The sequence below is a fragment of the Lithobates pipiens genome, unplaced genomic scaffold, assembly GCF_037356315.1.
Source record: "Lithobates pipiens isolate NorthernLeopardFrog02 unplaced genomic scaffold, aLitPip1_a1.2 Scaffold_13, whole genome shotgun sequence".
NCBI lineage: Eukaryota > Metazoa > Chordata > Amphibia > Anura > Ranidae > Lithobates > Lithobates pipiens.
In genome coordinates, this window is record NW_027507718.1 from 198,624,977 (window position 1) to 198,637,954 (window position 12,978).

A 12,978-nucleotide genomic window follows, 5' to 3' on the forward strand; every position below is an offset into this window, starting at 1 on the left:
GAAATGTACAACAAATCTACCTATTTCAGACATCTGCTAGGAGTAATGTGGTTTAGAGCTCTAATTCTCAGTCTGTGGGACTAGTCTCACCTGTAAAGCTTGACATCCAAGCAAAGACCCCTTTCACACTGATAGCGCCTGAAAAACGCCTCTCCTGCCACCCCAATGTGAAAGCCTGAGTGCTTTCACACTGAGGTGCTGCACTGGCAGGACGGTTAAAAAAAAAAAAGTCCCGCAAGCAGCATCTTTGGGGCGGTGGAGGAGCAGTGTATATACACCTCTTCCTAAACACCCTGCCCATTGAAATGAATGGGCACCACAGCCGAAGTGCCTGCAAATCAATTCGTCAGTGGCGCTACACGGGCGCATTTAACCCTTTCCATCGGCCACTAGCTGGGATTAAAAGCACCCCGCTAGCGGCCGAATAGTGCCGCTAAAACTAGTGGCGCTTTAACGCTGCCGTGGCTCAATGTGAAAGGGCTCTGAGTAAAGCCTGAGGCTTTTCAATTCAAAATGTATCTAAGCTTCAGTTTTCCTTTTTTAGATCAGTGTTACTTTCATTTTTGTTATATAAATAAAATAAATTAACAGTTAAATGTAGCTTAAAAAGTAATGTCTAAGACTTGTGAAGCCCAGGTGTCGTGTGAAACTGGTCTTTTCCTACCATATGAGGCTTGTTGAAAACACTGAGAATTACTGGGTTGAAACGGCCTCTGCTTTTAGTGGCTTGGTAAGTGTGGAAAGCTGATCTGTGGCTCTCAGCTATGGGTTATAAATATATGGGCATATGTGTGGGTGTTAAAGTCCACCCTTTTTGCTTCAGCACATATGTGTTACATGGGTATTAGGAGCTTAACGTAACTGCAAAATGTTATGTTGGCTGGAAAAATGGATGAATGAGGGAATGCGGCTTCAAAGCTTCTTTAATGTTTATTATTAGGCATGCTGTGTAAATGGGAACACGTAACAAACGTATAGTGGGGTTGGTTAGTACAGCTAGGCCTAATCGTCAGATCTGTCAGAAGTGGTCCACTGGATTGCGAATCCACGTTACCCTACTTGTTAGGATTAAGACTCCTTTCACGCCGAGGGGGTTTTGCAGGCGCTATAGCGTTAGAAATGGTGCCTGCAATCCACCCTTAAACTATTGCTCCATTGTCTCCAGTGTGAAAGCCCTCGGGCTTTCACACTGGAGCCGTGCGCTGGCAGGACGTCGGGAAAAGTCCTGCCAGCAGCTTCTTTGGAAACGCACCGCTGCTCTCCATTGAAATCAATGGGGCAGCGCTGCAGTATTGTCGCTATTACGGGAGGTTTTAACCTTTTCTCGGCTGCTATCTGGGGGGTAAAAGCGCTTCTCTAGCGGCCGAAATGTGCTGCAAATCAGACGGTAAAACGCCGCTAAAAATAGCGGCGTTTAACCGCCGACGATATGGGCGGCTTGGTGTGAAAGCCGCCTCATAATAAAGCAAGCCCCGTTCTAAGTTTGTAGATGGTGGGTAAATGCATACTACACTACAGGACTTGCTGGCTTCACCCTTTTTTTTTTTTTTTTTTTTTTTGGGCCAGACAACATCATTTGCTTTCACCATGTTGCATTTTTGCCACATTTACTGTTAGTAGTTTTGCCTGCTGCATATCCTGCATTTTGAACCTGTTATGGCTATTTAGATTCTTTCACCATTACATTAGTTTGGTGATATGGTTTTTGAATGTCTTCTATTTTTAGTGGGAAAATGAGCTTGGACGGTTAGAAGAGATAAAGATAGTGAATCTGAAGCAAGTGATCTTAAAGATAAGACATGAACTAAAGATATACTGGGATAAATGTTTTTATAGCGAAGAGCAAAGAAAGGCATTTGAACCATACTATAGCGGTAAGAGTTGATAACTTATGTGCTCTGCAGTCTTGTTTTAAAAGATGGAAGTTCTTGATTACATACCTACTAATTAAACTGAAAGATCCTTTCATAAAAAAAAAACGCATATTTTGCTAACCCTGTTTGTCCTCTGGCCAATTATGATGCCTGCTTGTAGAAGGCCTTGACTGACTAACTTCCTACAGAAGTAACATTTTAATTGAAGATTTTAAAGCAAATGATAAACACATCTGTATATTTAGTGTTTTGCAGTTATAAAGCTACACACGTTAAAGTGTCACTAAGCTTTTCCTAAAACACACACACACACACACACACACACACACACACACACACACACACACACACACACACACACACACACACTTTATATGGTTTTGGGTTCATTGACACTTTAAGTAGGACCATCACAGCTAATGTATGAAGTATATTGCTGTTCATAATTTACATGATAACTTTAGACATTTGTTTTACAGATGACTTCACAGAAGATCTTTTATCCCAGCATGATAACGAAATTGTGAGACTGAAATTGCAATATGAAAGATGCAAGCTAATTCTTGATTCCATTGCCAAGTGGGAAACAAACTGGTCTCAGTTTTTAGCTCTAGAGGTTATATATTTCATTATTTTAGTTTTGTGGTGTTAAAAAAAAAAAAATGTAAAAAACAGTGCCTTTTAGCTACCCATCTGCATTGGTTTTAAAAGGCATACATAACCTCATTCTTGTGTGCTCACCTGCAGTTTTCTATGAAGTGGGTAAGCATTAGAACTGCTGCCAAGTTCTATTACTGTTTGAGGTTTTGGACATTGATGCTCACTTTCTCTCTAGATGACAATCTCTCTAACAGTGTCTTAACCACTTCCCGACCGGCACACGCTGATGTACGTCGGCAGAATGGCACAGACAGGCAAATGGACGTACAGGTACGTCCCTTTTTAAATTTGCCACTGTGCCATCGTGTGCGTGCCGGCTGGGACCTCCATGAGTCTGATTGCGGGTCCCGTGGACTCTATCGCCATGTGGATACCCGCAATCGTCTCACGGGTAGATGCTAATGTAAACAAGCATCTCCCCTTTCTGCCTAGTGACAGTGTCACTGATCTCTGCTCCATGTGATCGGAGCAGAGATCAGTGACATGTCACACACAGCCACGCGCCCCCCCACAGTTAAAAACAGGCCCCAGGACACACTTAACCTCTACACTGCCACCTAGTGGTTAACCCCTTGACTGCCAGTGTCATTTACACAGGAATCTGTGCGTTTGCATAGCACTGATTGATGTATAAATAACAATGGTCCCATAAATTTGTCAAAAATGTCCGTTGTGTCCTCCATAGTGTCGCAGTCACAATAAAAATCGCTGATCGTCACCATTAGTAGAAAAAAAAAAAAAAAGATTATATATATATATATATATATATAATCTATCAAAATGCCATAAAGCTATCCCCCTATTTGTAAACTATAACTTTTGCGCAAACCAATCAATCGCGTATTGCGTTTTATTTTTTTTTTATTTTTTTTTTTTTTTTCTATTTATTTTTATTTTACCAAAAAATATGTAGAAGAATATGTATCAGCCTAAACTGAGGGAAAAAAAATGTTTTTTATACATTTTGGGGGATGTTTATTATAGCAAAATGTAAAAAATTAGTTTTTCAAAATTGTCGCTCTTTTTTGTTTTATGGCGCAAAAAATAAAAACCGCAGGGGTGATCAAATACCACCAAAAGAAAGCTCTAATTGCGGGGAAAAGGGGACTTCAATTTTGTTTGGGAGCCACGTAACACGACTTCGCAATTGTCAGTTAAAGCGACGCAGTGCCGAATCGCAAAAAGTGGTCTGGTCTTTGGCCAGCAAAATGGTCCAGGGCTTAAGTGGTTAATCAATGAAATCAAGTTTTTGTTGTGTGGTTTTTTTTCTTTTTTTTTTCTTTGACTAATCCACGGAGATCGGCTTTAAAGAATTATTAGAAATGAAAGTGAAAGATCTCCAAAAATAAATAAAGGCATCCATGAGTGGCCCCTGTGTCCATGTTGCCTTGATAAGAACATTTTCTGCTAAAATTATATTGTCCTTTCAGCTGTCTGCTCTATCGCAATGGGCTCACTTCTTTGCATTGGGGAAAATGCAGACACCCATTTTTCATGATCCTTTTCTGCAGAAAGAGGGGGACAGGCATAAACTGGGCTGTGGGGCAGAAAGTGAGTAGACACATGGTAAGAAGATTACATTGAATTGTGTAGTTTCTGTGTCCACAAAAAGAAAAGGAACAACCATAAATAATGCCTGAGCTTTAACTGTAACAATCAAACGTGTGTAATTAAGGACAAAGGAATTGCCTCTACACATTTCATTATTTTGCTGCTAATTTGATATTTATTTCTTTTTTTTAGAAATGTTTTTAATTTTACACATTACTTTCCAGAAAAAGGCATCAGATCCCAACAGGTTCTCAAACCGAGGAGGAAGTTTACTTAAAGAGGAAAAGGAACGTGTAAAACTTCAGAAATTACTGTCTAAGGTAAAATAAGGTGCATGTTTTGAATCGTCAAATCCACGTTTGAATAATCTGTGAACGGTTAATGTTAATGCATTGATCTCTTAGCTAGAGGAAGATCTTAAGGCTAGGATAGACTCATGGGAGGCAGAACAAGAATGTCCATTTATGTTTAATGGAAGCAAGTTTATGGATTATGTCGCAAATCAGTGGGAAACACTCAAACAGCAGAAGGAACGGGAGAAACAAGATCGGGTGAGTGCTAATAGTCTTTCTCACTATTCCTTGTAGTGATTTGCTTTGGTTTTTCTACTATTGAAAATATATATATATATATATATATATATATATATATATATATATATATATATATATATATATATATATATATTTTCGCTGTTAGTAAACGATTTTGGTTATTTTCACCCAGAAAAAAGAAGACTCTCTACCATTTAAGACTCCAGTTAAAAGACCGGCAGGAGCATGTACACAGGGTACTCCAAGTAGCAAGACCCGGAAGGCGAGTATTCAAGTAAACTGTCACTTGCTAAGATCCCATTCTGTCACTCTGCAAAGCAACACAGAATTTCATGTTCATGCCTTTCACTATGGTAAACGCTCAATAGGGTTTCAAGTGAGACCTCTGTTTAAGGAACTTTTGGCAGCTGATTTGATCACTGAGTATGCAGAATCTTTTTGTCCTTACCTATTTCATTGTTTAAGCCATATGCAAGAATTGGTAATAGACATGAAACTTAGAAGCTAACTGGTTACTATGCACAGCTGCACAAGATTCTGCGTGCACCAGAATCTCCCCCAATGTGACTTAAATGAAACGCACCACCTTGTAGCCTAGAATAACAAAGCACTCCTCTGCTACCTCCAACCCCCTTCTCCAAACTAACAGACTGACCCAAGATTACACTGTTCACTGCTAGCTTCCTGTGAAGACTGACATTTTTGCGAAGCAGCACTGACAGAGCAGGAGCCAGCAGCATTGAAAGTTTTAAACTGCAAGTGCTGGGGTAAGAATTTTAACATGGTTAACTGGGAAATGTTTATTTTATTGTGCTCGATGTGTTGCGCTGAAAAAAAAATCAAGAGTTTAATATTACTATAGTTATTAAGTACAGTCTTTGTGTACATACTTCATATGGTCAGAAAATATTTTACTTTTGCTGTCAATGTGAAATGCTGCATTAGAATGTTGTCTTCTATCCAGTTTACAGGTGGAGTTTTAGTGTCCATCTCCCATGTAGTAACTATTTAGCTGTGCTGGAAGAAGCCCATTGTTAAACTCCAAGCTAAATAAGTCAGAACGATGACTTGTCATGACATGGTGCTTCTGCTGACAATAGTGCTATGGAAATCCTTTGTCATATATTAAATGTTTATTTGTAAGAGATTTTGTATGCACATTTACACACACATCTACTGTAATGTTAAACAATTTGCTCAATTTTATTAAATTTTTTTTAACCCAAAATGATTCACGTATTCCTTAGTGAAAGTAATTCTGCTGAGGAAGTGTCTCTCTAGTAGGTAGACCTATTTAAGCCATATTGCACAGTTGTGATTGGTGGATCACAAGGGTATATTTTTTAGTGTCAGTTCAAATAAACTCATTAGATGTGATTATAAACTTCCAAATGTAATGTTCGTGTTCTACCTGAGGAAGACAATGGCAACTTTAACTTTAAATGGCTTCTGTGTAGATGTGTATTTTTGTACTATTTGTCAGTTTATCTCTTATGTGAAACTTTTATGTGCAGGTTAATGGAACAACAAATGCAATCATGTCGCGCACAAATGTAACCAGTGCCTTTGGAAACCAAACCTCAGCAGGAAAACCACAGCTTTCCACAATTAAAGTAAGTAATTAAAGTCCGTCACAATGCCATTACAATGATATTTCTTTACTTTAGATTGATAACCTGTAAGTATTTGTCAATGTATCTCAGATTAACCACTTAAGGACCAGAAGGATTTACCCCCTTAATTACTTTTTGTGATACAGCACTGCGTACCTTTAACCAAAAATTGCACGGGCGTGCAACGCTGTACCTATTTTAACAAATAGAGCTTTCTTTTGGTAGTTGATCACCTCTGCCGTTTGTTTTTTTTTTTTTTTTTGCGCTATAAACAAAGATTTGGGGAAAATCACTTTTTGCTATAATACAAATCCTCAAAAAAATAAAAATAGTTTCTTCATCAGGTTAGGCCAATATATATTCTGCTACATATTTTTGGTAAAATTAATCCCAAAAAGGGTATATTGGTTTGCACAAAAGTTAGTTTCTACAAAATAGGGAATAGATTTAGGGACTTTAATTTTAATTTTTATTGTTTTTACTGGTAATGGCAGAGATCAGCGTTTTTTAGCAGGACTGTGACATTGCGGCAGACAAATCTGACCCTAAGTGACACTTTTTGGGGACCAGTGACACCAATACAGTGATTAGTGCATTTTCCTTCTTTTTTTTTTTTTTTTTTACTACTCGCTGTATAAATTACCCTGGCAGGGAAGGGGTTATCAACAGGGGCGATCAAAGGGTTAAGTGAGTCCTAGGGAGGTGCTATCTAACTGTGGAGGAAGGACTGACAGGGAGTACACAGATCGTTGTTCCTGATTACTAGGAACAGACTATCTCTCTACTCCCATCTGCCTTGGGGAACTTGGGGATCTGCCTTGTTTACTGTGGTAAAATCGCAGCTGCCGGCCATGTGCATTGGCTCCCGCTTCGTGTTTTGCTGGCGTGCGCCCACAGTATCTATTACACGAAATGTTGTACGGGTATGTCATTTCACAAAATGGAGCCGCCCTGTCGCAGTATATCTGCGGCAGGTGGTCCTTAAGTGGTTAAGATTAATATGAATTCTGCCCTATCCCTCATGGGCACCTTCTTATGATATACAATATGCAATGTATAGCTATTTTAGACCACGCCAATAAGTTAAGAAATGAAAGCCAAGACCAATCTAATAATTTTAAATATATAGGAAGGCACACTGTGTGTGTGTGTGTGTGTGTGTGTGTTTGTTTTTAGCTTATGAAGTTGTTTTTAAAGTAGCTCACAAGTATTAAGTTAGTGTGGTTCTATGATCCAGACAACAGAGATAAGAGCACCTTCCTGGGTTGAAACATTCTTGGCTCTCACTTGTGTGGTGCTAAACCCTGTGTCTGCAATGCCTGCACACCGTTGGCTTCATTTAGCAGAATGGGATTACGCAACGTAAGGCTGCTGATTGTGTCAAGCAGATATTTCCATGCTCTAAATACCAGGGAAAAGACGCGGCCCAAAAGTAGTAGAAAGTGGAAGTATGTAAATATTTATTATGAACAGTGCTGCATATTATGTTGGATGTTGCTATACGACTTGGGAAAATAATGTAAATCAAAGACACAAGTAATGCAGAAAGAAAAGCCTAGTTTCTCATAAAAGCTATGAGTTGAGCCAATAATGTTCATGATGCACCATACAATGGTTCATCTGCAATGTAGTAATTGGGTAGCCCTTTTTTTTTTTTTTTTTTTTTTTTTTTTAGAATACCGATGTAGCCTTCCTTTAGGCAGAACTAATAAATTGCTTATTACTTCCTGCAATGTCCGGGTTTTGTAAATTTTTTGTAGGAGAAACTGCTGAGGAAAGGGATCGGCCTTGTGCTTTGTGACTTCCTCTTTATACAGGCATGCCTTCCAGGGCTTACAGCATTATTCTTCTGATTGGTCTACCTCTATGCTAGAGAATCTCTGTAAAGTTTTTATTCTACAAATGATCACTTTCATTTGCCAAAATGCAAATAGTGGAAAGCTGCTCCCATGAGGCACAGTCCTCTCCTTTGCCTCGTGTTGTGTATGCTGGATTCAGCATGAGATTAAGAATTGAATTTAAAGTGTTACTAACCCGAATAATATGAAAGTAGTTCATCTGCCCACCCACAACTTGTAAATCTTTTTACATTCAAATAATGCCATTATATTCCTTTTTGGGTGATCTGTGTACCACGGTTGCATGATGATCTGCACAGTTTCTCCATTGCTGAGAGTTTAGGTAGGAGGAGACTTCCACCACAACCTGTATACACACATGTGTGATGTCAATATCGTGTGACCTGGCCATCTGAGAACAAGTAACTGTTCTCTCCACCATAAGCCAACTGAGCATGTGCAGGTCAGCTACTCTGCCTGTGTTAGCTGGCCTTCCCCAGATAGTGCAGGAGGGGGAGGATCTGTGCATACAGGATAAAACAGCCTTTTTACACAATGCAGAGGATTAACCCCTTAAGTTCCACAGGGAGTATAACGAGCATGCTATGCTGCATATACAGAATGATTTTACTGTTGTGGGTTTAGTAACACTTTAATGGATACTAATATTACTACTGTGTCAGTAGTTCTAGCTACTACTATCTCAGTTTCACACAAGAGAATCTGTACTAGAGCATCTTGTGGACAATGACTTCACTGATTACTTGTTTGGCTCCTAGGTAGCTAGAATGCTAGGCAATGCTGAGCGATCGTGATAAACAGAGCGGAGTAGGGATCAAAGCAATGCTAAGCTGTGGAGAGGGGCAGGGCTTGGCAGTGAAGTAGAATAATAACGTATCGAACCAGGCAGGACTTCAATGATGCAGGTTTTCTTTGACTCTTTGATATGCCTCATCTTAGCCATCTCTCCTAGATATGATTGGTTGCTAAAATCTATGTCAATGTGACTAGCCATAAATCTGACACCTGTTCTACAACCAGACAAACTTATTTATTCCCAGAATTCCAATATGTTCATTAAAATGATTTATAACTGGTTTTGTCCAATTAAAACACCTGTGTAGAGACAATATGGCACCCAGCTGTGTTAAATCAAACCCTCCTTGTCCTGATAAGGCTTCCCCCAACTTCAAGGATAACAGATATACGAATTTGGGAGAATGAACTTTCAATAACCCCACCAAATGTGTTCTATGTCTCACTATATAATCCTATGTGTATGTACACATATATTTGTTCTACAAAAAGGTAATGTATCAGTACATAGTGTGTGTGTGTATGTATGTATATATGTATGTGTGTGTGTGTATATATATATATATATATATATATATATATATATATATATATATATATATATATATATATATATATAATATATATAATATAGCTAACTACTCTATTCAATGTGTTTTAATGAGGGCACAAGCAGACCTTTGTTTGACCCTGTCAAGCTTAATGTACTGTACATAAATTTACCATATTCCACATAATTATTTCTAAACCACCTGTGTAAGATGTTCTTATCTTGGTTGTATTTCAACTGCTGTCAAAAGTTCTCTCTTCTAATTAGTGAATTTAAAAACTATGAACTATCCTAATGAACTTTCACCAGTAAACTATCAGAAGCAGAGGTCCTCTAAATTTCAACATTTAAAATGAATACTTTCTATATCTATGGATTAACATAGTATACTTTAATAAAGATTAATAACTATTGCTTATTGAATATTACTATTGATAAGACCACTACTATAAAATATGAATAATTATCTTATAAACCATATGCAAATCTGAATAACATAAAATATATTGGTTAATATGAAATTCTACTACAGCAGAGCAGGCACTATCTGTGTAGGGATCAGGCTATATCAGTGCTGATTGACACAGGATGATTAACCTTTATAAAGAGCGTTTAAGGAAACTAATCACCCAAGCACAAGGCGTGGTTACTGGTCCCATCCACCAAACATTAAAGCACTGGCACACTGACAGCAGAATTTACAGAAGTGCCAGCAGGAAAGTAGCACCACCAAAAAAGGGAAAAAAGCCACAAAAACTTTAATATATAGGGTGCACTTTGCTGTATTATAGAGTATATGTCTGCAGATGAGCTTTAAAGCATCATTTGGCGCCAGTATGGGGGACGTTTACCATAAATCTTAATGGCTGTCTTGATTAGAACTTGAATTAAGCAGCTAGCAGGACATTAGTGCTGAAACTCATTAAAGGGTAACTCCACTTTCGTGGGGAAAAAATGATATAGCGCATATGATTGCGACACTAATCATTTTGTAATTGGCTGCAGATTGAAAATTAATAACATTCAATATCATTTTCTGAGAATGCATTGCAATATGGCTACCTGGAGTTTTTTGTACAGAGTGTGTACTGACCACTCTCCAGAAAAATTATTTCCTGCTTGTGTGGTTGGCTCACCAATTTCCCCAGAAGTCTGCCTAAGATACAAGCCAGATTTCAGGCATCCCTTGCAACAAAAATTTTATTTCTCTTACGTTCACCGACTGACACAGCTCCTTTCTTAGACAATTGGGTTGTTGCGCCACGATCAGGAGGGGCCTAGGCAGAACATATTAACATGTTATAACAAAACCAGAACTTTCTAGTTGCGCCCAAGGGGCGGTCCCTTAGGTAACCCCCAGCCTGCTTCCTGCAGCCTCAGTTTTTTTTTTTTTTTTTTTTTTTTTTTTTTTTCTGCCTAGTGAAGAAGGACCTAGGAACCATGTGGGCCCATCGGTCCATGAATTTTTTTCTGCAGAAGTTTTTTCTTTTGCGCAAGATTAAGATCCTGTGATCTGCTATCAAAAATCACCGGCTGGGTGACAGGTTGGATACCCTTATCCTTGTAGTCTTCCTTACCAGCGAGCGTGTGCAGACCAGAGCTCCGCGCTGGGTCGACCATGACATGCCCCCCAGCTCCAGGGATGGCCGGTGGGCGTAATGCCCTGGGGCACACATATGACTGGGTTACTAATGTCTGAGTCAGTGTGCTGGACCACCCCATACTGATTGGAGAGTGGGTCTGTGATGGAATGTTCCCCAGCTCGTCAGGACTGGCAAGTACAGCTCTCCATGCCTCAGTGGGTCTGAGCAGCTGAGCATTCCCTGGGAGGTCGATTCGGGGGTCCCTCACTTCCCTCTCTTCTCTCCCTGTCCCTATCTTTCCCCCCCTGTCCCTATCTTTCCCCCCCTGTCCCTATCTTTCCCCCCCTGTCCCTATCTTTCCCCCCCTGTCCCTATCTTTCCCCCCCTGTCCCTATCTTTCCCCCCCTGTCCCTATCTTTCCCCCCTGTCCCTATCTTTCCCCCCTGTCCCTATCTTTCCCCCCTGTCCCTATCTTCCCCCCCTGTCCCTATCTTCCCCCCCTGTCCCTATCTTTCCCCCCCCCCTGTCCCTATCTCCCCCCCCCCTGTCCCTATCTCCCCCCCCCTGTCCCTATCTCCCCCCCCCTGTCCCCATCTCCCCCCCCTGTCCCTATCTTCCCCCCCCCCTGTCCCTATCTTCCCCCCCCCCCTGTCCCTATCTTTCCCCCCCCCCCTGTCCCTATCTTTCCCCCCCCCCCCTGTCCCTATCTTCCCCCCCCCCCTGTCCCTATCTTCCCCCCCCCCCTGTCCCTATCTTTCCCCCCCCCCCTGTCCCTATCTTTCCCCCCCCCTGTCCCTATCTTTCCCCCCCCCCTGTCCCTATCTTTCCCCCCCCCCTGTCCCTATCTTTCCCCCCCCCCTGTCCCTATCTTTCCCCCCCCCCTGTCCCTATCTTCCCCCCCCCCCTGTCCCTATCTTTCCCCCCCCCCTGTCCCTATCTTCCCCCCCCCCTGTCCCTATCTTTCCCCCCCCTGTCCCTATCTTCCCCCCCCTGTCCCTATCTTCCCCCCCCCCTGTCCCTATCTTTCCCCCCCCCCCCTGTCCCTATCTCCCCCCCCCCTGTCCCTATCTCCCCCCCCCCTGTCCCTATCTCTCTCCCCCCCCCGTCCCTATCTCCCCCTGTCCCTATCTCCCCCCCCCGTCCCTATCTCTTTCCCCCCCCCGTCCCTATCTTCCCCCCCCGTCCCTATCTTCCCCCCCCCCCGTCCCTATCTTCCCCCCCCCCCCCCCCGTCCCTATTTTTTCCCCCCCCCGTCCCTATTTTTCCCCCCCCCCGTCCCTATTTTTTCCCCCCCCCCGTCCCTATCTTTCCCCCCCCGTCCCTATCTTTCCCCCCCCCGTCCCTATCTTCCCCCCCCCCCCCCCCCGTCCCTATCTTCCCCCCCCCCCCCCCGTCCCTATCTTCTCCCCCCCCCCCCGTCCCTATCTTCTCCCCCCCCCCCCCGTCCCTATCTTCCCCCCCCCCCCCCCCCCGTCCCTATCTTTCCCCCCCCCCCGTCCCTATCTTTCCCCCCCCCCCCGTCCCTATCTTTCCCCCCCTCCCCCGTCCCTATCTTCCCCCCCCCCCCCCCCCCCCCGTCCCTATCTTTCCCCCCTTCCCTGTGGGGGATGCTACATGGGCTGCTGAGCGGTGTGTGTGCCATAGAGAGGGGCTCCCTGGGGTGGGGACTGCACTGGTTATCTGTACCCTGGATGTCTGTAGGTCTCTCCCCTGGGTGTCTGGAGGCTGTCTCTGCTGATCACTGTAGCGCTGTTTTCCGCCATTTCCTCTACCTGTTTTCACTGTCCCTCGTTGCATACAATGTTCGGCGGCCATTTTTAGTGTGACCAGGGAGCAGCATGTCTGACTCCATTTTACTGTAGTATGGCATCCATTTTCCCTGTGTTTATGTCCTTTAACTATAACGCTCGGCGGCCATTTGGTTGAAGCCTGAACAGGT

General features: G+C 42.4%; 1 protein-coding gene across 2 annotated transcripts in view; it reads left to right on the forward strand.

Moving 5' to 3' along the window:
- Positions 1-12,978, forward strand: part of LOC143974570 (protein regulator of cytokinesis 1-like) — a 70,818-nt gene that overhangs the window by 31,892 nt on the left and 25,948 nt on the right. For both annotated transcript variants that reach the window (XM_077476105.1, XM_077476104.1), the window contains exons 7-12: positions 1,727-1,874; positions 2,354-2,490; positions 4,310-4,405; positions 4,490-4,636; positions 4,812-4,901; positions 6,154-6,252. In XM_077476105.1, the coding sequence (XP_077332231.1) occupies positions 1,727-1,874; positions 2,354-2,490; positions 4,310-4,405; positions 4,490-4,636; positions 4,812-4,901; positions 6,154-6,252 (717 nt within the window). The remainder of the gene's footprint in view (positions 1-1,726; positions 1,875-2,353; positions 2,491-4,309; positions 4,406-4,489; positions 4,637-4,811; positions 4,902-6,153; positions 6,253-12,978) is intronic.